The sequence below is a fragment of the Drosophila kikkawai genome, chromosome 2L, assembly GCF_030179895.1.
Source record: "Drosophila kikkawai strain 14028-0561.14 chromosome 2L, DkikHiC1v2, whole genome shotgun sequence".
NCBI lineage: Eukaryota > Metazoa > Arthropoda > Insecta > Diptera > Drosophilidae > Drosophila > Drosophila kikkawai.
In genome coordinates, this window is record NC_091728.1 from 24068165 (window position 1) to 24094688 (window position 26524).

Consider the following 26524-nt stretch of genomic DNA (forward strand, 5'->3'; position numbering starts at 1 on the left):
CATTTGAAAAATCGTGCTTTCGCAATTTTGATTATATCTCGGCTCACAGAGGATATGCAGCTATACCCGATATGCCAGGATAAAGGATATTTATTGTAGTTTTACTCTGCAAAGTTTCATTTTCTTTTGACCGTCAGTTTTTGAGAAAATCGCATAACAGTTAACCAACCTCGGGTCGGCTCCATACAAAATATGGCAGAACATTTTTAAAGTCTTATAACTCCAGTTTAAGAGGATATGCCAACATGTACGGTATATGGGCTTGTTAGGAGAAGTTTAAAGAATATTTGGTGAAAATTTCAATGGATTTTAACCGGCAGATTTCGAGAAAATCGAATTGCAGTGGGTGGTGTAGTTGGGCTGATAACAGAGGCGCGAAGTATGAAAATGGAACCAGCTGTGAACTGGATACTGTGAGCAGAGAACTAGTTGCTGATCCAAGAAACGGAACCATGTTAAAAAAATACTAGATTTAAAAACGTTAGCCATTTAAGCAATTTAAAATTAAATTAAATAACTGCCTATTAAGGGGTTATCCGGGTTTTGAAATTTCAAAAAGTGCATTTTTTTCAAACTTTTTTATATAATAGTACAAAGTGTCAGGAATGTTGTCCGAAAATTTCAAGTCGATCGAACCAAAACTGTAGGAATGGGAGAAATTTAAAGCCCAGCGCGTCGTATGAGTCACAACTGGCAATTAAAACTTTAAACGCGTTTTTCTCGAAACCACTTTCTTGAAGTCGGTAGTCAGGATTTCTCGAAAACTACTGGACCGATCGACTTCAGATTTTCCACACTTCTTCTAGACATGTTTTTCTTGTCTCTGAACGAAGGATTTTTTATATCTTCAATTAGAACCGATTTTATAACCCCAAATATGGCCAAAATTGACGTAAAAAGTGTCATTTTTCATGAAAAACGCTCCCAAAAATTCAATTTTTAATTTTTTAAAAAATCCTTCGTTCAGAGACAAGCCAGACATATAAGCTAACAGAAAAATTTTGGTTTTTTGATTTCAAATAAAAATTGACGGAGAAATCCTGCCTACCGCAAGGACATAATTTTTTTTAGGGTTAAGTTCAACCCTCCCTCAACGGCTCATTTGTGAATATTTTTTGTTCAAAATTTTACGGAATTTAGTTCAAACCTTATGTATTAATGTAAAATAAATGAAATTTGCAAAATTGTCATAGGATCTTTTAAAAAAATTCTGGAAAATAGGCCTTTTTTTGTGGTTCTAAACCCGGATAACCCCTTAAACGACATCAGCATTTTGAGCAATTTGGTAGCTCTTTCATCAAAATCGGTTGAGTCGATTAAGTGAAAACGGCAATTTTTCATTTATATACCAGCAAAAAAACCCACCGACCGCCAGACGTGTGACGTCACACGGCCGTGTTTCTAACCAATTGAATGCGCCAACCTTGTTTTCGACGCTAACTTTCAATAAATTATTTCTAGCTTAAATGAGGATATGCAGATTTGCACGGTATATCAAAAGAAAGGGAATTCTATTCTTAAATTTCTATAAAAATCTTAGGTCGATCTGACCGACAGATTTTGAGGAGATCCTATTTTCCTTTTCCGACCTTATTATTAACTAACACTGGCTGCATATTGAGCCTAACGCCACGTGCTCCATACGATGTTTTTCGACGCTAACTTTCAACCAAATATTTCTAGCTTAAATGAGGATATGCAGATATTCACGGTATATCAAAAGAAAGGGAATTCTATTCTTAAATTTCTATAAAAATCTTAGGTCGATCTGACCGACAGATTTTGAGGAGATCCTATTTTCCTTTTCCGACCTTATTATTAACTAACACTGGCTGCATATTTAGCCTAACGCCACGTGCTCCATACGATGTTTTCAACGCTAACTTTCAACCAAATATTTCCAGCTTAAATGAGGATATGCAGATATGCACGGTATATCAAATGAAAGGGAATTCTATTCTCTAATTTCGAATTAAATCTTATTGAGTTTTAACCGGCAGATTTTGAGAAAATCAAGTTTTTCTCTTTTCCGACTTCATTAATAACACTGGTTTGATATCGATAGAAACGGCTCCCAAGCCCTATCGATGAATCCCCGCCAGCTTAATTCTATTGACAATTTAAAACTTCTACAAAATTGCATAACTCATAACCGGCATCGCCTTTCGAAGTAAGGCCTAAGATTTTTATAGAAATTAGAGAAATGATTTCCCGTTCGTTTGAGATACCGTGCAAATCTGCATATCCTCATTTAAGCTAGAAATATTTGGTTGAAAGTTAGCGTCGAAAAACATCGTATGGAGCACGTGGCGTTAGGCTCAATATGCAGCCAGTGTTAGTTAATAATAAGGTCGGAAAAGGAAAATAGGATCTCCTCAAAATCTGTCGGTCAGATCGACCTAAGATTTTTATAGAAATTTAAGAATAGAATTCCCTTTCTTTTGATATACCGTGCAAATCTGCATATCCTCATTTAAGCTAGAAATAATTTATTGAAAGTTAGCGTCGAAAACAAGGTTGGCGCATTCAATTGGTTAGAAACACGGCCGTGTGACGTCACACGTCTGGCGGTCGGTGGGTTTTTTTGCTGGTATATAAATGAAAAATTGCCGTTTTCACTTAATCGACTCAACCGATTTTGATGAAAGAGCTACCAAATTGCTCAAAATGCTGATGTCGTTTAAGGGGTTATCCGGGTTTAGAACCACAAAAAAAGGCCTATTTTCCAGAATTTTTTTAAAAGATCCTATGACAATTTTGCAAATTTCATTTATTTTACATTAATACATAAGGTTTGAACTAAATTCCGTAAAATTTTGAACAAAAAATATTCACAAATGAGCCGTTGAGGGAGGGTTGAACTTAACCCTAAAAAAAATTATGTCCTTGCGGTAGGCAGGATTTCTCCGTCAATTTTTATTTGAAATCAAAAAACCAAAATTTTTCTGTTAGCTTATATGTCTGGCTTGTCTCTGAACGAAGGATTTTTTAAAAAATTAAAAATTGAATTTTTGGGAGCGTTTTTCATGAAAAATGACACTTTTTACGTCAATTTTGGCCATATTTGGGGTTATAAAATCGGTTCTAATTGAAGATATAAAAAATCCTTCGTTCAGAGACAAGAAAAACATGTCTAGAAGAAGTGTGGAAAATCTGAAGTCGATCGGTCCAGTAGTTTTCGAGAAATCCTGACTACCGACTTCAAGAAAGTGGTTTCGAGAAAAACGCGTTTAAAGTTTTAATTGCCAGTTGTGACTCATACGACGCGCTGGGCTTTAAATTTCTCCCATTCCTACAGTTTTGGTTCGATCGACTTGAAATTTTCGGACAACATTCCTGACACTTTGTACTATTATATAAAAAAGTTTGAAAAAAATGCACTTTTTGAAATTTCAAAACCCGGATAACCCCTTAATAGGCAGTTATTTAATTTAATTTTAAATTGCTTAAATGGCTAACGTTTTTAAATCTAGTATTTTTTTAACATGGTTCCGTTTCTTGGATCAGCAACTAGTTCTCTGCTCACAGTATCCAGTTCACAGCTGGTTCCATTTTCATACTTCGCGCCTCTGTTATCAGCCCAACTACACCACCCACTGCAATTCGATTTTCTCGAAATCTGCCGGTTAAAATCCATTGAAATTTTCACCAAATATTCTTTAAACTTCTCCTAACAAGCCCATATACCGTACATGTTGGCATATCCTCTTAAACTGGAGTTATAAGACTTTAAAAATGTTCTGCCATATTTTGTATGGAGCCGACCCGAGGTTGGTTAACTGTTATGCGATTTTCTCAAAAACTGACGGTCAAAAGAAAATGAAACTTTGCAGAGTAAAACTACAATAAATATCCTTTATCCTGGCATATCGGGTATAGCTGCATATCCTCTGTGAGCCGAGATATAATCAAAATTGCGAAAGCACGATTTTTCAAATGCTTTTTTTTAATAGACCCAAAGGTCAAATCCCCTCAAACCCAGTAAAAATCAATAGTAAATTAATTTTTAAGCATTTATAAACTTTATTTTGTTCAAATTGGTGCCTTATTAACGAAATAAATAAAATATAAAAAATCCCTCAGTGTTCCATTTTCCCACCGTTCCATTTCGACGCTAACTCACCGACGCTAATTTGACGGACATCTGAAATGCCATGAAAATGTACTTTTTATGGCGTTTAAGGATTTTCTTTGGTCACACAGGACAGCTGTTTGTAAACAAATATTCAAAAAAATATATTTAAAATATTAATAAATATTGCATTAAAATGTATTTTGTGGGTTAAATTCCATATTATGGGCTTCCCCTTGACAGCCCCTATCAATGCCACCTTTTTCCTTCAACTTTCCCTCCATTAGGGGTGTCTAAATAAATCAAATGAATTATTTAGACAGCGCGATATCAGCTGTTTACTATCTTGATCTGGCAACGCCATTCAATTTTCGCAGGCTTCATTTTCGTCGTCAGAGTACCGAAAAAAACGACGTGTCTAAAAGTTCTTCTTCTTTTTTTTTCGACACCGTTTTTTTTATATGGAGTTTGGCCGCTGTCTAAATTTATACAGCGGTTTTTTCTCGTCAGAGTACTAGGCTTTAGGCTGAACTGTCACTGAGTCCGTAAATGTTTAATATCTTTGAGATCCCTATTCAATGATCTGATTTATTTATTTGAGGAATTTGATTTTTTTATATTTATATTTTGAATCTGGAAGATTTTTTTTGTTCTGAAGTCATCTGCATATTTGGTTTTTTGAAAATGTCCAAGTGTGAGAAAACGCTTAAATTCCATGAATACTCGGTTTGTATTCGATTTATAGAAGCTATCGATTAGTCCCCTTCCCCATCGATAGGCATTACCGTCCTTGGCCTGCCACCACTAAATCACAAAGAAACACAAAGACAAAAACCCCAAACTGTGGAATTTCCGGAGACGAGAGGGCACATTCATCGCGGCAAATTATCAGCGAACATCATGCCGAAGCTCAGGAACCTGTTGCCCACGATCTTCGGCGGCAAGGAGGCGCCGAATCAATCTGAAGGACGTCTTGAAACGGACGCAGCGCCCGTGGACGACAGCGCGGAAGATAACAATAACAGCGGAGCCCTGGCGCTGCCCTCTATCAGCACACCTACTGCATCCGCCGATCTCACCGAGTCCGTGCTGCGCGAGCTCAGCGACCCCAACTACAACTCCATGGACGTGGTGCAGTCCGCCAATTTTCCAGGAACTGCGCTGACCAACAATTCGCAAACGAACAACACGATGAACGTGCATAGCGCCCAGCAACAGGTGGTCATGAACTTCTCGAATGCCAGCGGTCTGCACTTTGGCTCTGTCTACAACATAAATCAGAACCTGAGCGCCAGCAGTTCGCGCAAGGGCAGCACAAGTGCCAACGAGGAAGGAGCAGCGATGACTTTACCGGAGGGCGGCAAGCGCTCCATGGCCACTCGGAAAACAGTCAGCATAGTGGCCATGATGCAGTCGCAGGAAGAGCCGGATATCCGTCTGCTGGACGCCGTGGCCACGCACTTGGGCGAGGGATGGAAGCAGGTGATGCGGGATCTTGGACAGTCGGAGGGACAGATCGATCAGGCGATAATCGATCATCAAATGCATGGAAATATCAGAGAGGTAAGTAAATGGAAATGTGTATTTGAAGTCTACGTTAGAGACCTTTTATCAAGGGAAATTTTAAACCCCATTCAATATATTTTCTACAATATCTACGATTTTTGCATCTCCTTAAAAAATTGACTATTTATAGTATTATGAATATATGTACAGATTTCTGGGGCATAGCTCGGAAAAACCAGCATTCATGACTCAAGTTTTGATATCTCTATCACTTTCCCTTGTTTGAAATTTTACAATGTGCTCACAATATTGAGAAACAATGTATATATTTCAATATAGTATTTAAAAAGCTCTTTAAAGTGTGATTTATGCAAGTAAAAACATTAGAGTTTAACCTTTATCAACGTACGGACTATATTCACAAAATAATTTACTTGAAGAACGCCTACAGATGGAACCTATTCATCAAATGGGTCTTTTGGATTTAGAATTACAGATTACAGATTACAGATTAGATTACATAAGGGGTGTGCAATTTTACCTTAATTTAAATTCATTTTTGTAAATTGTATGTATATTGTTAGTTGTAAACACTTCCAATTTAAAATATATCCTTACGCCCCCCTTATACACTCGGCTATGACATGATAGCATGACTAATCTCGATTAATTAACACGCCTCATGCTCTCCCAGGTGATCTACCAGCTACTGCTGCAGTGGACGCGCAGCGCGGAGAACGGTGCGGCCACTGTTGGACGACTCACCACAGTGCTGTGGGAGTCCCAGCATCGCGATTGCGTGCAGAGAATGAAACTGGTTTGGAAGGCACTGGAGAAGCGCAAGACGAACAGCTAGCCAGAGTCGGTGGGATACATTAAACGACCCCGACTATCAGTGAACACTATGCATTCGGAGCAGCCTGTCATCTCGATGCCGAACACCTGCCGGAGAGTGGAGAAAGATTGTGTTACCCTAACCGAAAGAGTGCAGTAAGCAACGGGCATCGGGCGGAGCAGAGAGGAGAGAGAGGTCAGGCCATCGGGCGATGATATGCGTGCAATATACTTTGTTTATTAATCCAACAAACCCTTCGAATAAGTGCCTAGATGGTTTGCATTAACTATATTCTTACACCAAGTTTTAATCTTTAATATGTGATATATTGTGCGTTAAAACCGGGAACCCCAGCACTTGAAGTCAGCATTTTGAAAGCATTTTTTGTAAAGTGTATGTCAAATAAAAGCTTTATTTTTATGTAATCATCAGCAACGGCACCTGCAGCAGCAGCCGCCTATCTCGTTTCTAACCTTTAAACAACACGGAGCAAAGTCACACAATCTTGGTGATCTTTGAACTGAACATGTCAATCAGCATCTGGGCACCGTTTCCGTTGAGCGACTGATAATTTGGCAGCTTGGCCATCCTGTCCAGCCAGCCGGTGAGCTTGGGATAGCGCTTCGGATCGATGGGCGCCAAGCCGACCAGGCTGGTAACCGAGGAGACCATACTGAAGTCGGCGATGGTTATGCCCGTCCCGCACAAATACGCCTGGCTGCCAATGAACACCTCCAGGAAGTCGTAGGCCTCGTAGATGGCATCGATTTTGTGACGCGGCACCTCCGTCTCGTTCTTGTAAAACAACGGTGCGGCAATGTTCCGAATGCAGCCTTGGAAGAGCACACCGGACTCGAAGTGCAGACGCTGATCCACCAGAGCGCGCTTGAAATAGTCCTTCGGATACAGGGTGTCGTCCTTGGCATACCGCCGCACCAGATAGGCGCAAATGGCATGGCTCTCCCAGATGCACTTGCCGTCGTCGTCCTCCAGCATGGGTACCGTGTGCTGTGGATTCTTAAGCGTATACTCCTTGCTCCTGTGCTCCCCGCCCAGCAGGTTGACCAGCTTGTACTCATACTGGAGTCCCAGGGCGTCCAAGGTCAGCTTGCAGGCTCGCACCGGTGGACTCGCCTCTACGCCGTACAGCACTAGTTTTCCCATTGTCGTCTGATCTCTGCGCTCGACGATTCGCAACTGAACGCAGGTTCGCCAGCTTCCGCAGCAACAAGTTTACTGCTGGCTTCAATTAATTCCATATATTAAACAAATTCCACTTTGTGATTCAAAGCTTTCCATGCTTTCGGTAATTAAGTTTCTACGTGATTGACATGACTATTTCCATATATATTTTAATACATATCTAAAGCTATATCTGCTGTCAGACTTCTCTGCTTAGATAATTGATGCGAGCTGTGATAAGGCATTCGTTTTAATCAAAATTGTTTGAAGGTGTCCCCCGAAGAGGTAGGTGGTCAGGTGTTCCATAAGGCAGTGCGCGCCTTATCATATCTCTTTTTATTTTATTCTCAATCGCATGGAAGTAGAAAATTCGTAATCTTGATAAGCCAATTAAATAATTTTTATATTTACAAAGAGATAGTTACGATAGAAATGTGCATACATATACATAAATATATAAAAAGCATAAATGCAATATATGAAATGCTATAACGTTTTGAAAAGGTCCAAAACAAGCCGTTTTTCATGCTTTGATTGCGATTTTCTCAAAATGGGTATGTGATTGGAAGCTTTTAATTTTTTAGTAATCTATAGACCAAAAAAAGTTCGAATGTTGTCGATCTGTGTTATTAATGGGAAAAGTTTCCTACTCATCAAAATGTTTATAAAATCTGAAATACATACAATATTTCTAAATCATCTAAATCTAAAGAATAATACATATTTTCATACATATACCCTTGCAGGGTATTATAATTTCAGTCAGAAGTTTGCAAAGCAGTGAATGAGACGTTTTCGACCCTTTAAAGTATATATATTCTTAATCAGCATCAACAGCCGAGACGATGAGGCCATGTCCGTCTGTCCGTTTCAACGCAAACTAGTCCCTCAGTTTTAAAGCTATATGAATGAAACTTTCCATATAGTCTTCTATATACTCTCACTGCTATGTATATTTGTCGGAACGGGCCGGATCGGACGACTATATCATATATCTGCCATACAAATGTTCGTAAAATGTTTAGAAATAAAATTTTAACTTGGCTGTTTTTCAACATTTTTGCATAATTTTTGAGATATATATTTTTAATATTTCAGAATTTCGGTTTTAAGTTTATGAAAGTCAGACGACTATATCTTGTAGCTGACATAGAAACGATCGCGGAATTAATAGAAAAAAATTATTGCTTCGTTGTTTTTCAACGTTTTTTTATCTACTCTGAGATATGAGCTTATTTTATTATTTCAGAATTTTTGTATAAATTTGATGAAAATCAGACAAATCATATAGCTGCCATAGAAACGATCGATAGATGTAAAGAAAATTTAAATCTGGGAATGTAAAACTGTAACTGTCAAACTGTAAACATAATAAGTATAGGAAAAAATGTAATGAAACTCTGTTTTGTGTGTGTTTTCAGCATTTAAATCTATAATATAAACATCAAACCCAATCTGCAAGGGTATACAAACTTCGGCGTGCCAAAGTTAGCTTCCTTTCTTGTTATTGATAATTTCTACGGTCTTGAACCACAGTGCCTAATGAATGTGTACTTCAGATAAGGCCGCAAAAAGAGAGAAATAACAAGACTAATGATTGCATGTTTGGAAAAGAGAAAAGAAAACTTGAAAGATAGTGTCCTGTGTATTTAATTTAATTTATTGGTAAATAAATTCCTAACGCTACAAGTTTAAAACTTATAAATTAGTGCGATAGTCACAACGGGTCAATTTTTTAAAAATTTCTTATCTGTCTTAAAACTACACAAGATTGAAATACATGTATATCTTATTCTAACAATTTGAATGTCCTTATGTTATAATTGAACATTTATTTTATTATGTCTAGTTTTCATTTCTATAAAACTTTAGTAAATTATTCTTAAATTGCGGCGTGCTTCTTATTGTTTTTAAATTTTGAGGAAGTTCATTCCACAAGCGAATAGTGTGAATAAAAAAGTGGCGTTCAGAAGACGAAAGATTATGACGAAAATTAATGAGATTATTGGTTCTTGCTGATGTTCCAAATTTTAGCTTTTCAAATAGATAACTGGGCTCTCTTGTATTTATTACCTTATGCAAAAGAATTAAATTTCTGGTATTGCTCCAGATTTTAAAGTTAAATCCGTAACTGTAACCGTAATTTGAGGATAGGAAATAAGAAAACAAGTTAAATAAAGATTTTATATATAGATGAAGAATATACAGGGATATTAGCATGGCATCCACGATTATCACATACTAAATAAATTTATAAACTCCACCCAAATCATAGCACTCCCTTTCGATACCGGAGAATCTATTAGTCCGATGTAAGTAAAATAGATTACAAAATATATTAAATATTGTTTTAATGAAATACTAATCGTTGTAAGGAATATTTGTTATAGGATTTATTGTAAAATTGAACCAGAGTAAAATCAGGATTCGTACTTAAGATGCAAACTTAAAATTAGTCTTCTTAATGATTTCGGTAAATGTTCGGGCTCCCTTGGCATTGGCCTCCTCATAGTAGGGCAGCTGTTCCAGTCGCTTAACCCAAGCAGTAACCCTGGTGTACTTGGCCGGATCTATGTCCACGAAGGCTTCCAGCGAGGATAGGGTTGAAATGATGCTAAAATCGGCAATGGTAAGCTGACTGCCGGCAATGTAATCCTGACCCTTTAAAAAGGTCTCCAGAAAGTCGTATATCTCGATGATGGCATCGTAACGCTCTCGGGGAATCGTGGTGAGGCCAGAGGCGAACAGGGGCTTGGTAATGCTTCTTAGACCGTTGGCAAAGACTACGCCCGACTCGAAGTGCAATCGCTGATCCACCACAGCCCGCTGCAGGAGATCCTTGGGGTAGAGGTTGTCGTTCTTGCCGTATTTTGACACCAGATAGGCGCTGATCGCATGCGAGTCCCAAATGAAGTGACCATCATCCTCCAGCGTGGGCACCGTATGCTGCGGGTTCTTCTTCAGGAAAGCCTCTGAAAGGTTCTCCTTGGCCAAAGTATTCACCTCGACGAACTCGTATGGAACTCCCAAAGCGGCAAGCGTCAGTTTTGCTGTCCTCACCGGTGGACTCGCCTCCAAGCCATAGAGAATCAACTTGGTCATGTTGTGTCGCTTCTCGGGGTTTTTCTATAACTGAATGCTGAGATCAAAGTGCCCATTGTATTTATTTGCTTCGAAAGAGAGAGCATGAAAGTACAAACATTTAAAAAAAAACAAGAAAGGAAGCTAACTTCGGCACGCCGAAGTTTGTATACCCTTGCAGATATTATTTCATTACATTTTACCTATACTTATTATGTTTACAGTTTGACAGTTACAGTTTTGCATTTCCAGCTTTACATTTTCCCTACATCTACCGATCGCTCCTATGGCAGCTATATGATATAGTTGTCCGATGTTTTTCAAATTTATACCAAAATTCTAGAATAATAAAATAAGCTTATATCCCGGAGTAGATGAAAATACGTTGAAAAACAACGAATCTATAATTTTTTTTCTATTAATTTCTCGATCGTTCCTATGGCAGCTATATGATATAGTCGTCCGATTTTCATAAAATTTATACCAAAATTCAGAAATAATATAAAATGGTCATATCTAAAAAATGGTGCAAAAATGTTGAAAAACAGCAAAGTTATAATTTTTTTTCTAAAAATATATCGAACATTTGTATGGCAGCTATATGATATAGTCGTCCGATCCGGCCCGTTCCGACATATATAGCAGTGAGAGCATATAGAAGACTATATGCAAAGTTTCATTGAGATAGCTTTAAAACTGAGGGACTAGTTTGCGTAGAAACGGACAGACGGACAGACGGACAGACGGACAGACGGACGGACAGACGGACAGACGGACAGACGGACATGGCTAGATCGACTCGGCTGTTGATGCTGATCAAGAATATATATACTTTATAGGGTCGGAAACGTCTCCTTCACTGCGTTGCAAACTTCTGACTGAAATTATAATACCCTGCAAGGGTATAAAAAGAGCACAAGATAGATAGTAGTAATACCTTTTTGTTCTCTCTCTTTAGGTTTATTTCTATTTCACCATAATAACGCCACTTGTGCACTCAGAAAAATATATTCTGCAACGTCTAGAATATTCTTAACTTTTTTATTTCCTAAATATGCACAAAACAATATTTTTAATTTTAGAAACAACAACTTTCAGTTTTGTTCAGAAAGCGAATTTTGATAAGAAATATAGACAATGTTGATTTTTTTACAAAGCTTATGTACATACCTACATAGATATGTAGATGTATCTGTTTTAACGCTTGGAATTAAGTTTAAATAAATGACTAGACCTCTCGAAGGTTTTTTTTAACAGTTTAGTTGTGTAAAATAATGATGCTTTATTAGTTTAATTTTTTTTAATAATACTTTTTTATGAATAACTTTGTATTTCCTTTAATAAAAAATAAAGCGTCCAAAATTGTTTTTAATTTAACATTTTCACTTTTGTCTTTAGTTTTAGCCATCTAAGAATATTTACATATATGCTTGTTAAACAAAAAAAAGTAAAAAATACAAAAAATACTCACGGTCGCGAACTTACGCTATTTTGAAAATCAATATAAAATTATTGGTTAGTAGTAATTTAAAAGTGTTTGTGTATTCCAAATAGTACTACCAAAATGACTTAACACAAGAGGTTTTATTCACCTACTTGCACTTTATGCGAAGCAATTACAAAAACATGTTTTGGGTCGCGAACCTACAATTTAAAATAGATTAGAAGCAAAATTAAAATTAACAGTTAATCGATTCTTTTTTTTTTAATTTTTCTATTCTTATTAGATTGCAATAAAGAGATTTGGTAGAAAAAGTGCCAGCCTATCATTTTTTTTCATGCGAAATAAATAAATATAAAAATGCCATTAAAAGTAGTTAAAAGTAAAAAAAAATACATTTTTCATATCATATCTCAGTTGTTTTCTGGAAGAAATTAGCCTGCCAATATCTGCATCAAAGCAATCAATTTATTTCAAAAATATATTTCCCTTATAAAATCATAAGAAATTGCTTTGTTTTTATACATTTTTAATTTTTAATTCAAAAGATATCAATAGTAGTTTATTAGCTTTCAAAGGTGAAATTTGTTTTCTTCACAATGGCCACCAGTTGCCGAGCTCCCTTGGCATTGGCCTCCTCGTAGTAGGGCAGCTGTTCCAGTCTCTTGATCCAAGCACTAATCCTGCTATACTTCACCGGATCCATGTCCACGAAGGCAACGAGGGAAGACACCGAAGAGACCAGACTAAAGTCGGCGATTGTCAGGTGATCGCCGGCAATATAATCGTGCCCCCCTAGGAATGTCTCTACGAAGTCATAGATCTCGATAATAGCATCATAGCGCTCCCTAGGCACTGTGGTCTGACCGAAGAAGATCACGGGCTTGGAAATGCTTCGAATGCCATTGGCGAAGACCACGCCCGTATCAAAGTGCAGCCGCTGATCCACTATCGCGCGCTGGAGGAGATCTTTCGGGTATAGGTCATCCGATGGCGCATACTTGGACACCAGATACGCGATAATGGCATGCGAGTCCCATATGAAGTGGCCATCTTCCTCCAACGTGGGCACCGTATGCTGGGGATTCTTCTCCAGGTAAGCTGCAGACAGTTGCTCCCTACCCACTATGTTTATGTTCACATATTCGTAGGGCAGGTTGAGAGCGGCCAAGGTTAGTCTGACGGCGCGAACTGGCGGACTGGGATCCAAGCCGTACAGAGTCAACTTGACCATCTTGTCGCCGGGGGGTCTCGGTCGCAACTGATTGCTGTGGGTGAAAAAGCAGCTTGTTTATTGGGTCTGTTGCGGGTCAGCGAAAGAGAATGTTTAAGAGAGGAATTGCTTGCGATTAATGTATATTTTGTATTGACCTTTGCGGTATAATATTGTATATTTTACGGAAACTACATGTTTTCGGCTATACTCATAAGGTTGATAACAAGGGATAATGGTCCAGTCTTGGAGCTTTCTTTGTGATGTATTAATACCAGATCTTAAGTCAATAACTACTACAAGAAAGGACAGACATGCATATATCATTAAAAATAGAACTCTTTCCCAACAAGTGTAACACCTTATAAACCCACCTACTTTTACTCAAATTTTATCAATTTTGTTTGCCACACTTCCTTATAAAATACTTTATTTCAGGGTATTATTAGGAAAGTGCCAGTCATGCTGACAAAGTTTAATAACAAAGTGAAGATAAGACCATGAATATTACAAAATACTCTTAGTTGCTTTTGTGTGTGCGTTTCTCTCTTGATTTTTTAGACCATGCAAATATGTTTTTCTCTTAGAAATCTTTATTTTCTTTTCACAAAATATGTGACTTAATACTTAACATAAATAAATAAAATAATAAATCACATTAACAAACTTAGAAGAATTTTTATAAACATTTTTTTAATAATGTATAATTTTAAATATTCATTAAATGTATGTGTAACGTGTATACTTTTTTTGTCAAAATGTGCAAAAGGTATTATTTTCTTTCTGTTTACTAAAATACATTGGCTGTTGATTAATCTATATATCAATATTGTTTTCCATCAAATACTTAGCGGGTTCAATCGAAGTCGTTTATGATAAGAAAACATGCAAACATCTTTATTATTTGATAAGTCCCTACAAGGAAATCCAACTAAGAGCAGAAACAATTAGTTAAAATCAAGGTTATCCAAATGTCTTCTTTATTATTCAGATTTATAAAGGCTTATTAAATATCTATAATTATAAAATTAATTATATATTATACATATAATAACCTTAGCTAAATACTTTATTTCTGTGTATAAAAAATCCGTTAATATAAACATTACCTATAATGTTTTCAAATACAAATTAAATCGTATTTACAATTTATTTTTCTATGTAACAATTTAAACGCATAGCTTTTAGAGTTCCTAATAAAAAATTAATCCTATTAAACCATAATAAAGAATTTTTTTATTTTTGTAACTTTGAACTTTTGTCTTATTATAGTCTGTATGTAATTATGTTTTGTAAAACAAAACAAAAAAAGTGTGAAACATACCGATGTTATATACCATGCCTATTCTGAATAAATATATACTTCTACTACTTCTGCAATCTGTTAAAAAATAACACTTCTTAAGGCTCTATATTTTGACTCCAAACGCATAGCAACATTTTCTCCAGACTCTAAGAAATTTTCATTTTGCTTACTAGTGCTCAATCGCTTTGTTTCACATTGGAATTTCAATATTTGATCCAAGGTTATGGGTTCTGGGTCGCGGGTGTCTCCGTTCAGAAGTAAATGCTGCTTAAAATAGTAAATCGCTGAAGCGTCTTCGCTCTCCAACGTTCCATTGGAATCATTTGAAATCCTTTGGAGTCGCAGCTTGGCGTCGTCCAGAAAGTACAATTCTAATGAACTGTCACTAGAGGCTTTAGAGCCATTAAAAAGACAAGCAATTTGAGGTAGAGTCAAGCTATTGCCGAGACGAATTGTATGCTGAATTACGGGCTCACTTGGTGGTGCCTTGCTCGTTGCTTTTTGCTGGTCATTCGAGCAAATGTCCTCTTTTCGAGTGGCACTGAAAACAGAACGGTAAGTGCTTGCACTCTTGGTCACCGTCACGGGAAGAAGGACCGCACTTATGAGGCTGCTTATCTCAATAAAGGCCACCAATTTGATGCTAAACCTAGGCAGAAAGTCGTCCTTCATCTTTCTTAACGGCACTATAATGCGGCATCTCCTGTTTAAGAGTACATCCGTGGGCAACACAAAGCCATGTATGTTGTGGTCAAAGCATATCAAAAGCTGCCAGGTATTGCTGTGCAGTAGGGGCTGGCTGTTGATGACAGTGAGGTTTAGCACGGCATACAGACCACCTGCTTTACTAGGCGGCTCTTGAGGTTGAGGTTGCAGGAGCAGGACAGTGTCGTCGTCGAGACAGGGAATTCGACGATGGAATTCGAGGGATGCCTGGAGGCTTTCGTCGAAGCGATTCCTGCCCACAGCAATCAGTTGCTGTTTCTCGTACTCCTTCTGCAGGGCCTCCTGGAGGACAGCCGGCTGCCGTTGATACGCTTCCAAGGCTTGAGCATTGTGCCGCATCCGTTCTATGGCATCGGCTGTAAAGTCGCCCATTGGGGAGTCAGTGTTATGATCGGTTGCCGCAAAGGCGATGCGATAGAATATGTTGTTGTCGCTGAGGCAAACCAATTGCTCGCTGAGGTGCAGAAAAGTGCAGCACTGTATGCCGGGAACTGGCTTGACCAGGGTGTGGACATAGCACTCGTCCAGCTGGCTGTTGTACTTGAATCTCAGTCGCACCACCTGCATGCCGTCGGTGTAGTAGAAATCGCCGTTCTCACTGGTCGCATCGTAGTCCAGCCACTCGGCGCCCGTGTGATGCATCTGGCGCTGCTTGATGTCGAGCAAACAGGAAACGTACCACATGTCCACGCTTCCATTGCTGAGGAACACCAAGCAGAAGTTCTGATCGGGCAGGATGCGGATGAACTTCACTATTGCAGCGTAAACGCACAGCAGCTCGATCTGGTACGGACTTTCCCCGCCTTCGTTACGAGGCTCGTTTTGGCACAGGGCAAACACATGCCCGCCAATGCTGAAGATGTGGACGTACTCCTGCTGGGCAGCTGTAACCCCGAACAGGCGCTGCGTGAACTGCTGCTCCGTCTCGCAGGATACCCTTAGAGTGGTCAGCGTGTACTCGTCATGCTGCCAGTCGCATTGGAATATGTTCTGCTCGTCGTACGTTATGTCGAACGTGTGCTGCAGCGTGCTCTCGCCCTTCTCCAAGCCGGGCAGATCGAGGTAGGTCTGCAGCAGCAGGCGCTGCTCCTCCTCCCGTATCACGCTGAATCCATTTCCGACTATGGCAAAGCAGCGAACGCCACTTAGCCACTGTATGGCATGCAGAGCCTTGAAGGAACCGAAGCAGTAGATTCCGCCGTCGGACATCAGCAGCATCGTGTTGAACTTCAGCGGGTGCACGCTCCTCAGGTAACTGCCACTCGCGCTCGTGGGCAGTGGTATCCGCACCTTTGTCATTTTGACGCGGCTGCTGTCTGCTTTCGGCTTCTTGAAACGGAAGTTAAGCAAATAGTACTGATTCCAGGTGATGAATATGGACTTCTCGGCGTGCGGCGCGGCCACAATCAGACCGCAAGCCTGGAACAGTGAGTCGTCCTCGATTGACCACTGATCCTGTCCAAAGTCCTGCCGCATTGAAGATTTTAGTGGTTTGCCAGGAAAATATAATTTTTCTTGTTTTTAATTTGTTTGCTGCGCTCATTCGATTCGTATAATTATCGATAAGCGGCTGTTAGTAATCGAATGTGGCTCAATCGAACTATCGATATATTTGATTTGAATTAAAAATTGCAAAAGTGGAAAATATGTTATTTTAAATATATAACTTTTGAGAACTTGCAAAGTTCTACTGGACTTGATTTTATTAAAATCAAAGGCGCGATTTTAGCTTTAAAAGTACCCAAAAAAGTATCGGGAAAGTATATCCGGTTTCTGGTTCTGTATTTTGTGTTATTTGTCCTGATTTTTTAACGAATGCAATTGAATATAAATGGTTTTTATGAGCTACATCATCAGAGTTATAACAGGGAAAACCAGAGCTTGCAAAAAACTGTCGACCGTTTCTAGTTGTCTGCATATATCTGTCTCTCTCTCACTCTTTACGAAAAGACTCAGAGAGCACCCGTTCATGAGTTCTTGGAATCAGCTCGCGCGCGTTCAGAGCGAACTCGTTTTTTTCTATTCTGTTTTGTTTTGGTTGTCCCATGAACCGTGGTCAGTGAACAAAAGTCTTTTGCGTATGTATTGGAATACATTCACACGCATAGGCAAGCAAATCCTTAAACGTTTAGTTGCGATTTAAAAACAAAATTGTCTAAAACTTTTCTATTCTTTTTAATAGCATTTTGTTATATGGACACTTGTTCACAAAAATAAATAAATAAAAAAAAAAAACAAACAAAGGTGAAGACCGTTCGCGCTGAGCTGTTCGGTCCCTTGGTCTTTTGCTGGCTCTCTGTGTGCGAACGTTTCTCGTCCCGCTCTTTACGCACGGCTCATTGAAAGGCCGAAGCAAAAAGAGCTCAACGAAAAGCGTTCAACAAAAAACCGAAATGAAGACAGCAAAACTCCCTTGCTCTGAACGAGAGCGAGAGAGTATGATCTTTTTCGGTTTTACTCGCAACGAGAGCACAGGAAAAACCCCGTCAACAGTTATTTGCAAGCTCTGGGGAAAACTATCACAAGGTGCTTTGAATTTAAGTCAAAACAATATCTAGACACATTCCCAAATCCTGGGTCCAAAAACCAGTCTTGCTCTCTTTTACTTAACATTTTTATTTTGAATATCTACATAATACATTCAAGTTACCTCACATACATCCCACCTGAAAATGCCGGCCACCAAGGGTCTGCTTTTTAAGCGCTACATCCGCATCGAGCTGAATATGTGGCGGCACACGCTCTTCGAGGCAATCGCCTTGATAATCATGCTCCTGGTGATCCTGCTCAACCCCATCGCCCACTCCAAGCGCCTCCTGTACAAGCGCAGCGATAACGAGAAGGGCCAGAGCATCGATTCGCATACACTGGGGGACCTCCGCATATTACAGTAAGCAGCACCTGCAACATAAGCGATCTTTGTTGACCTTCACATTCTGTACGGTACCTAAGGGGAGTGATTGACTCAAGGCGGGAGAAAAACAGATTGAACCTGGGCTACACACCCAAGACGCCATTTGTTTCTAACCTGGCTGCAAAGGTGGTAACGACACTGGAGCTGAATGCAACGATACCCTTCGAGAACGAGAACGAGTTAGAGAATCAGCTAGACGAGCGGACCACCTTGGCGGGGCTCGTCTTCAAAGGGGACCTCAGCGGACCTCAGCCGCCTTTGGTCCTGGATGTCTCGATCCGTTTTCCCAGCGAGTTTCGTACGTTGAAATCTTTCCTCACCGAGGACCGCCTCTGGCTAACTCGCTGCTCGGGACAAATAGATGCCGACCGGGAGCAGGTCGACAAAAACCTTAAGCAGGATATATACATACGGGAGGGATTCCTGCAGCTGCAGCACCAGGTCTTCATAGAGTGGTACCATCTATTGCGCGAGCAATTTCAAAGCGACTTTCCGGAACCGAGTGTCACGATGTACAACGTCCGGCTAAAGTCTGCCGATGAGCCCTGCGCCGCAGTGAGTCTGGCCCGGCTGCCCACGTTCCTGTATTATTTTATTTACCTGCTCCCCTTCCTGAACATTATCCGAGTGAGTTTTTAAATATTTATATATATATTATATTCTACGAGCCCCGACCACTATTAATTCGTACGGCAGCTTTTTTACTCGTATAAAATGTTCAGCAAACGATATTGTCCATAATAACGTACACCACATATAAAAATGATTTTTTATAGTACTATAACTTTATTCTCTTAAGTTTAAAACAAAAAAATTTATTGTATTTCGACAACAACAACAATAATATTTATTTATTTTAATGTGTTATTAAAATGATAATATAAATTCGACCACTATTAATTCGTACGGTGCCAAAAGCTTAGCTTAGAATTAAAAGAAGATCCAAACAAAAGGAAACAGTGAAACATAATCACTATCTAGTCTTTTGCTGTAAACTGTTTAACAAAGCAGAATGCAAAATAAAGTGCGATTGCTGAAAATTACTCATAGTTAAGCTACAATGGCACGAGGAAAGCCAATTTGCAAGGAAATAAGAATTTTAGTTCTGAATAATTATAAAAATGGGAAAAGTTTCGGTGAAATTGCCAAGCAATTTAATCTGGCTAAGTCGTCCGTTCAGGGAATAATTAAAAAATTTAAGGAATATGGCAATATTGAAAATAATATCGCAAAAAGAGGCCGAAAATCGGCAATAACAGCACGTGACAAAAGAGCCCTGGCGGCTATTGTAAAGGCTGATCGTCGTCAAAATTGTCGAAATATAGCATCTGAGTGGTCTGATAAAATCGGAAAAGGTGTTAAGCGAGAGTGTACGCGCTTGAAGTTGCGTGAGATCGGATATAAGTTCTATAAGGTATGCACTGTGATAGACTATGTTACATACTTAATAGATTAACTTACTCTTAGGCCAAGGAAAAACCATTGCTTACGCTTCGTCAAAAGAAGAAGCGTTTACAATGGTCACGGGAAAGGATGTCCTGGACTCAAAGGCAATGGAACACTATCATATTTAGCGATGAAGCTAAATTTGATGTAAGTGTCGGCGATGCGCGAAGGAGAGTCATCTGTACTAAAGCCTACCATAAAGACTGCCTTAAAAGAACAGTTAAGTACCCAGCCAGCATTATGGTGTGGGGTTGTATGTCTGCCAAAGGAGTGGGGCAGCTGCACTTTATTGATGGGATGGTCAACGCAGAAAAATATGTTAACATCTTAGAAGAAAGCTTTCTGCCATCAATACCAAAGCTGGCTGACTGTGGCGAATACACCTTTCAGCAGGATGGAGCATCATCTCATACTGCCAAACGAACCAAATCATGGCTGCAGAATATGAACATTGAGGTCTTAGATTGGCCATCAAATAGTCCGGACCTAAGTCCTATCGAGAATATATGGGGAATAATGAAAAGAAAACTAAAAAATGAACCTCAAAGAACCCTGTCTGAATTAAAACTTAAAATCCAAGAGGTTTGGGACTCTATTTCAAGAGAGCAATGCCAAAATTTATTAAAATCAATGCCAAATCGTTGTAAATGTGTCGTTAAGGTCAAGGGTGATGTTACCCAATATTAATATTAAAAAACAACCTAGTATTTCGTATAAAAAGTTAATATTAAACGCACCGTACGAATTAATAGTGGTCGTATTTATATCATCAGTTTAATGACACATTAAAATAAATAAACACTATTGTTGTTGTTGTCGAAGTACAATAAATTTTTTTGTTTTAAACTTAAGAGAATAAAGTTATAGTACTATAAAAAATCATTTTTATATGTGGTATACGTTATTATGGACAATATCGTTTGCTGAATATTTTATACGAGTAAAAAAGCTGCCGTACGAATTAATAGTGGTCGGGGCTCGTATCAACAAACTATTTAGAAAGAATTATATATTTTCCGATCATTAACATATTTTCCCCTATTTTGTCCACTTGAGCTTATTTCCATCTTTTATCCTGACTTTCATCAATTGCAATTCTTGAAAATAAACTCTGACACCTGTTAATAATGAAACTAATCTCCCTTAGAACGTGGCGTCCCAGGTTCAGGATGGTGTCATGGTCCATCAGTGGTATTATGGTTATTCGTTTGGAACGCAATGGGCTCTCAAATTTTTGGTGCTATTTTTGCGATTGATTATACTTGGTGCCATTTTTATACTTATAATTGTGGTAAGCTCCTAATTATACATTAACCAAATCGGTCTCCAACAAAATCTTTTTAAGACTTGTACAATTCACTTAGTTACAAACATTACAAACAAACAAACTTTTATTTTCCCTAATTTATATTTGTATTATCCCTTGAATCCGTTTCAGTGCTTCTGGGTTTTAGGAGAACACAAGTCAGAATTATCCGGCTTAGCGATACTGGCCTTCGTCTGCTTCGTGGTGCTGTTCACCGTGGAGCTTATTGTAACCGCAATGGTTGTGGCCAAGATATTCGCCGATCCTACCAATGGGGTTCTGTTTGGCCTGGCCATGTGGCTCTTTGCGTATGCCGCCTTCACCACTGTTTTGGAACGTTACTGGGACATCCACAAGTACCATATCTTCTTTATCCTAGTCAGCTTCTTCAATTGCCAGATCCTGTTTGCCATGGAGCTTTTTCGGTATTCCTACGAATTCCCCCAAGTTATACAAACCAATGATTACGTGGTGCTCTTCGCCTCGGTCATAGGATCGACCTTGATTTTTTACTTCTTCCTCTTGGCGCTGCAGTGGCGAAAACCGGGTAGGTATCTCAGCCGGCGAATAGTCAACAATCGGCGACGAAAGGCGAAAGAAGCGGATATGGTCATTATGCACTTGAACAAGGTGCCAAGCATCAGCAATTTCGAGTTCGGCGACGCTGGCGTCGTAGAGCTAATGAGATTGCGCCACATCAGTACCACACACCGAGACTCGGAGCGAAAGATTCTCAAGAATATATCGCTCCGCATATACCAGGGCGAGGTGTATGTGATTCTCGGCCATATAGGATCGGGAAAACTCACCCTCCTTAGGGTGATGGCCGGCTTGAAATTTCCAATTCGCGGCAGTACCTTGTTTATGGGTAGCCCTTTCGTAAACACCGGTAGGTAGGGATGCTTTGTGTGTGAGACCTAATTTAAAAGTTTATCCCGTGCACTTCCAGGAGAGCAACGTCACCTGGTGGACTTCCGTTTCGCAGAGCATGGACTTAACAAGAAGCTAACAGTGGAGCAGACCATTGACTTTCATGTGCGCCTCAAGCTGTCGGCCAAAGACTCGGATCGATTTGAGATTGAGAAACGCAAGTGGCTGGCAGTGCTTGATCCCCTCATCGAGAGTCGGAGTGCCAAAATTGGGCAGCTACATATGGGCACGCGGCTCTTGGTTGCAGTGTGCTGCTGCTTGGCCGGAGACACGAAGATCATTATTATGGAAGAGCCCACTAAAAGGCTTTCCTATCGGGAGGCACAGGTCTTCTGGTCGATTGTTAACGCGGAGAAGGAGAATCGGGCATTCGTTTTTGCCACCCATAATATTGGAGACGCGGAACATGTGGCCGATAGGCTCGGAATCCTCAACATGGGTGTACTGGAGGCCAGCGGCACTCCGTTTTTCCTGCGAGCCAAGTTTAACAGCTCCGTAGAACTGGTATGTGTCATACTCTTGCTATACTTATTACATATCAATCTACATTTGAAACGCCTAATGTTTATGGATTTGTAGGTCATCATTAAGAAACCACACGTCCCGGATGATCCCATCACTGAATTCATCCGCCAGTTTGATCCAATGGTGGAGCCAGAGAACGAGATCGGAGATACACTAACCTACCGATTGCCTGGAACGTTCCGTACGCGTCTGCAGAAGATGCTTATTCACCTGGAGAGCGGTCGCAAGGCGCTGGGCATCGAGAACTTCAAAGTAGTGGGTGCGGAGCTATCCGATATTTACATGCAGCTGGTCACCTCATTTCGTCTGCAGGAGCAGATCATTTCGGATGTCAGTGAGTTTCGAGATCTTCAGTTATATAAAATAAGGGATATGGGGTAATGGAACGTTTTTCCACGCTGTGCAGGTCAAACCTTCAAGTACCAGGTGGTGTCCAAGAGACAGCTAAGAAGACAGCGTATTCGGGCCATGTTCTACAAGAAAATTATCAATTCGGCGCCGAATGTTTGGCCTATCATCATGATTATCGCCACCTTTTTATTGATCGCAATTATCGCACGCCTAACGGTGCTGATCGGCTCGCCGAAGAACCGCGCTAACTCAATCCTAATAGGAACCCAGGAATTAGCGGATGTTTCGTCTTTGCCGGATATCAAGGGTTGCGGTTACATTGATATCAGATCGACACAGACAATTACGACAACATCGGAAGATGACAGTCGCGTTGCGAAGTCAAAACTTTTTACATCGGACTCGTTTGTTTGCGCAAAGGAATCGTATCGGGACTATCTACAAAAGAGTAGCGAGCTTAAGGGCATGGGAGCCGTGGAGTCTAATGGCGACGGCGAACTCAATGGGTACATCATCGCGGACATCTTCCACTCGGCACCCATGGTGCTTAATTTGATGCACAACATTATCCTCAAGTTAGTATGTTTTTCTCTATCAAATAATATTCTTGATCAGCATTAGCAGCCGGGTCGATCTAGTCATGTTCGACTGTCCGCCTCCCTGTGCGCTGGTCTGTCCATTACTATGCAAAGTAGTCTCTCAGTTTTTGAGCCATCTGAATGAAACTTATTTCTATTTAAAAACATATCTTTTACTTGATTTTCCATTCATTAACCCGGTTTGTAATTTCTCAGACTTACCTACCCGGATCGCACCGACACAGCGGCTATGGTGACCAACGATCCGATGCCCACGCGACTGTCGAAGAAGATCAACCTGCTGGACAACAAGATTGCCCATATTCACGCCCCTTTGGCGATCGGATGCATCATCCCCATCATAGTATCCGTGTTTGTCATCTCGATAGTGGAGGAGAAAATCCAAAATTTTCGGTTTTTGGAACACATTGCCGGTTTGGGCCTGTCGGCCTACTGGGGCATCAACCTGTTCTGGGACTGGTTCAACTTTGTGGTATACTCGGTCATCATTGTGCTGATCATGGCTGTATTTCGGATCGGCGAGTTCGGTATGGTCGATAACCTGGTCATCATTCTTCTGCTGGCCTTTTTTGGAATGGCGGCTCTGCCGATTACCTATCTGGTAACCATGTTTGTGAACTCTAGTATAATACGGGCCTTTCTGGTCTCCATGATCCTGCAGGGCACATCCGGCCTCGTACTGTACATCATCTACTGGGAAGTGGCCAATAGCAACATGTTATTCTTCTACAGCGCTTGCATATCGCCTGGTTTCTCGCTGCTTGACGGGATCAGCAACATCTACACGCAGTCCGCGGAGCACAGGCTGTGCAGGGACAAGTGCCAGAATTACGCAGGCTGCACACGGGAGAACATGCAGGAGGTAGTGCCTAACTGCAAATGTGAGTCCGCGTCTTTTTTTCTATAATTCTGTTATACGTATTTAGAAGATCCACTTATAATTTATCGAATCTTGCACTAGAGTCTCTATGGATTCGAAGATCTTTCGAAATCTCGAACTCGATTAAAAATGAGTCCGGAGCCCCGTTTAATTTCGGTCTTTTTTCGCGCTTGAAATGCGAGTGCATCTTATCTTCTCATAAAACTGCTTGTTTTTTTGAAAGTTTTCTTGTTAATTTCAATCCCATATCTCTTTGTTTTCATCTTCCACGCATTGCGTGCAATGTACATGTAAACAGGAACTATAGCTTATGAATTTTACAGCAAGAGAGCTTAGTACATTTAAGCGAAATCACACGCACAACAAATGACAGGCTATACAATTTTTATAGGTTCTTCTTGGGAGGGAAACACAAAAGACAATATCGGTTCAGTCATATTCTCGAGCTCAGACCAAATTGAGAGCATTTCTATGATCGTGCCTGCTGGTTTAATAATAATTTGTAATATTTTTGGTTTTTAATGCACCTGCTTAAATTTTATTTGCAGTTGACACATACTTTAAATGGGCTGCACCGGGAATTTTGCCAGCTATGCTCTGCATGATCCTTTGCGCTATTATTGGTCTGCTACTCATCTTCTGGATAGAGCTACAGCGGCGGGAGCGGAAATTCCACTCCTCCAGAGAGTAAGTTAGACAGCAAATAAAAAATCCATATTCAGTTGAATATTTTCCTGTGCATCTCGTGCAGCCTTCATAAAATGCGGACCGCTACGTATCCCTTTGACGACGGCGATGTGGCTGATGTGAAGCAAAAGATCGCCGACGCGGAAAACACCAAGGCAAAACAGTCTGTGTTCCTGGTGGACCAGGTGGAAGCTAAGATCCCACACTCGGGCAATAGAATCCACACCATTTCTTTTGCCTTAAACAAGTAAGTTTAAACGAAACAATGAAGAGATTTTACAAAATGTATTATCGTTAATAGATTAACATACTTATTTGAAGGTAGAATTCAAAGTATCCAAACCATTTACTGACATTATTTTCAGATACATGAGCATGGGCATCTTTGGGCCTCGCCATTCCGGCAAGAGCCACCTGATCCAGCAGCTGGTGGGCGAGAAGGGATTCGCCTTCGGCGAGATCTACGTGCGGGGCTTGGACTTCAAGTACGACTTGGAGAGCATCCATACCTACATGGGCTACTGTCCGCAGCACCGAGGCCTGCTGCCCAATTTAACGCCAAGGGAGCATATCCGCCTGCTGTGCATGATCCGCGGCGTTCCACAGGCGAAAATCGGCGAGAAGATACACGATCTGTGCCTGATGCTCAACATGACCGGTTGGATGCACCGCCGGTGCAGTCTCCTAACGGCGGAGAAGCGAGCCAAGGTTAAGATTGCCCTAGCACTGGTCGCATACAACAAGATCTTGGTCCTGGACGAGCCCACCGCCGGAATGCCGGCGACGACAAGGCGAGAGATCTGGAATATTTTGAGATATATGCGATACTGCGGCAAGACTATGATCTTTGCCACCAATGATGAGCTGGAGTGCAAAATTCTGGCAGACTTCATTATCCTTTTCATGCACGGCGAGATGCTGGCCATTGGCAGCCTGCAGTATTTGCGATACAAGTACAGCCATGGCTTTTATTTGGAGGTCCGGATTATTCGCGACGGTACCACCATCGCGGAATCGGAGGAGAAGTGGGTTGACCTGTACCAAAAGTATATTGTGCACTTGATATTAACTAGTTTCCTATTTATACTTACAGCTTGAGTAAAGACGTGGAGAATCTGGCAAAGTTTGTCAATTTTTTGCACAGCAAATCGGAGTTGGTGTAAGTACTGAATAGTATTAAGTTAAGTTGTTCCATTTTTATTGATTCAACGTTTTTCAAAGTTATCGCATGCGCAATTGGCTCAAGTATTATGTGCCCGTGGATAACATCGTCTACTCTTACCTTTACGGCGCCGTTGAGAAGAACAGGGTCCGGCTGAACATCCAGGACTACTGCATTTACCAGGCGCACATGAGAAATGTGGTAGCCCATGTGCACGAGACGCGGTCGGAGTTGAAGAACCAGATAATTCACACCAATGATTTTTGAAATTTTATGTATGATTTACATTTTATGTTTCTGTATAGTTACTAAAAGTGAAATGTAGCCTTATGGTTATGTCTGGTGACAGTTTGTCAAAAATT

The 26524-nt window shown here is 40.2% G+C and overlaps 6 protein-coding genes across 6 annotated transcripts; 2 read left to right on the forward strand and 4 right to left on the reverse strand.

Annotated features, from left to right (window-relative positions):
- The first annotated feature begins 4829 nt into the window (after positions 1-4829).
- Positions 4830-6838, forward strand: imd (immune deficiency). The gene is made up of 2 exons (XM_017166545.2): positions 4830-5635; positions 6273-6838. The coding sequence occupies exons 1-2, from the start codon at positions 4973-4975 to the stop codon at positions 6432-6434; spliced, it is 825 nt and encodes a 274-aa protein (XP_017022034.1). The 5' UTR covers positions 4830-4972; the 3' UTR covers positions 6435-6838.
- Positions 6794-7639, reverse strand: GstE9 (Glutathione S transferase E9). The gene has a single exon (XM_017166547.3). The coding sequence runs from the start codon at positions 7575-7577 to the stop codon at positions 6909-6911; it is 669 nt and encodes a 222-aa protein (XP_017022036.1). The 5' UTR covers positions 7578-7639; the 3' UTR covers positions 6794-6908.
- Positions 7640-9963: 2324 nt separating this feature from the next.
- On the reverse strand, positions 9964-10738 carry LOC108074458 (glutathione S-transferase 1-like). Its single transcript, XM_017166519.3, has one exon. It carries the CDS (start codon positions 10695-10697, stop codon positions 10029-10031), a length of 669 nt encoding a protein of 222 aa, XP_017022008.1. The 5' UTR covers positions 10698-10738; the 3' UTR covers positions 9964-10028.
- Positions 10739-12565: 1827 nt separating this feature from the next.
- Positions 12566-13351, reverse strand: LOC108074471 (glutathione S-transferase 1-like). Its single transcript, XM_017166539.2, has one exon. The coding sequence runs from the start codon at positions 13349-13351 to the stop codon at positions 12683-12685; it is 669 nt and encodes a 222-aa protein (XP_017022028.1). The 3' UTR covers positions 12566-12682.
- Positions 13253-16976, reverse strand: LOC108074470 (uncharacterized). The gene is made up of 2 exons (XM_017166537.3): positions 14807-16976; positions 13253-13385 (listed from the first exon to the last, which is right to left on the reverse strand). The coding sequence occupies exons 1-2, from the start codon at positions 16836-16838 to the stop codon at positions 13339-13341; spliced, it is 2079 nt and encodes a 692-aa protein (XP_017022026.2). The 5' UTR covers positions 16839-16976; the 3' UTR covers positions 13253-13338.
- Positions 16977-17901: 925 nt separating this feature from the next.
- On the forward strand, positions 17902-26492 carry LOC108074469 (phospholipid-transporting ATPase ABCA3). Its single transcript, XM_017166536.3, has 13 exons — positions 17902-18252; positions 18315-18903; positions 20870-21013; positions 21161-21917; positions 21978-22462; positions 22538-22817; positions 22890-23409; positions 23629-24314; positions 24862-25000; positions 25065-25247; positions 25366-26025; positions 26094-26159; positions 26222-26492. Exons 1-13 carry the CDS (start codon positions 18035-18037, stop codon positions 26427-26429), a joined length of 4935 nt encoding a protein of 1644 aa, XP_017022025.1. The 5' UTR covers positions 17902-18034; the 3' UTR covers positions 26430-26492.
- Positions 26493-26524: the final 32 nt, after the last annotated feature.

Bases quoted from the DNA above. Each gene is read 5' to 3' on its own strand.
- LOC108074471 (XM_017166539.2), bottom strand. From the start codon at position 13,351: ATGGTCAAGTTGACTCTGTACGGCTTGGATCCCAGTCCGCCAGTTCGC.
- imd (XM_017166545.2), top strand. From the start codon at position 4,973: ATGCCGAAGCTCAGGAACCTGTTGCCCACGATCTTCGGCGGCAAGGAG. The intron at 5,636-6,272 runs GTAAGTAAATGG...ATGCTCTCCCAG, and splicing joins TGCATGGAAATATCAGAGAG to GTGATCTACCAGCTACTGCT.
- LOC108074458 (XM_017166519.3), bottom strand. From the start codon at position 10,697: ATGACCAAGTTGATTCTCTATGGCTTGGAGGCGAGTCCACCGGTGAGG.
- LOC108074469 (XM_017166536.3), top strand. From the start codon at position 18,035: ATGCCGGCCACCAAGGGTCTGCTTTTTAAGCGCTACATCCGCATCGAG. The intron at 25,248-25,365 runs GTAAGTTTAAAC...CATTATTTTCAG, and splicing joins ATTTCTTTTGCCTTAAACAA to ATACATGAGCATGGGCATCT. The intron at 26,026-26,093 runs GTGGGTTGACCT...TTATACTTACAG, and splicing joins ATCGCGGAATCGGAGGAGAA to CTTGAGTAAAGACGTGGAGA.
- GstE9 (XM_017166547.3), bottom strand. From the start codon at position 7,577: ATGGGAAAACTAGTGCTGTACGGCGTAGAGGCGAGTCCACCGGTGCGA.
- LOC108074470 (XM_017166537.3), bottom strand. From the start codon at position 16,838: ATGCGGCAGGACTTTGGACAGGATCAGTGGTCAATCGAGGACGACTCA. The intron at 13,386-14,806 runs GTAAGCAAAATG...TTTCACCCACAG, and splicing joins AACAAAGCGATTGAGCACTA to CAATCAGTTGCGACCGAGAC.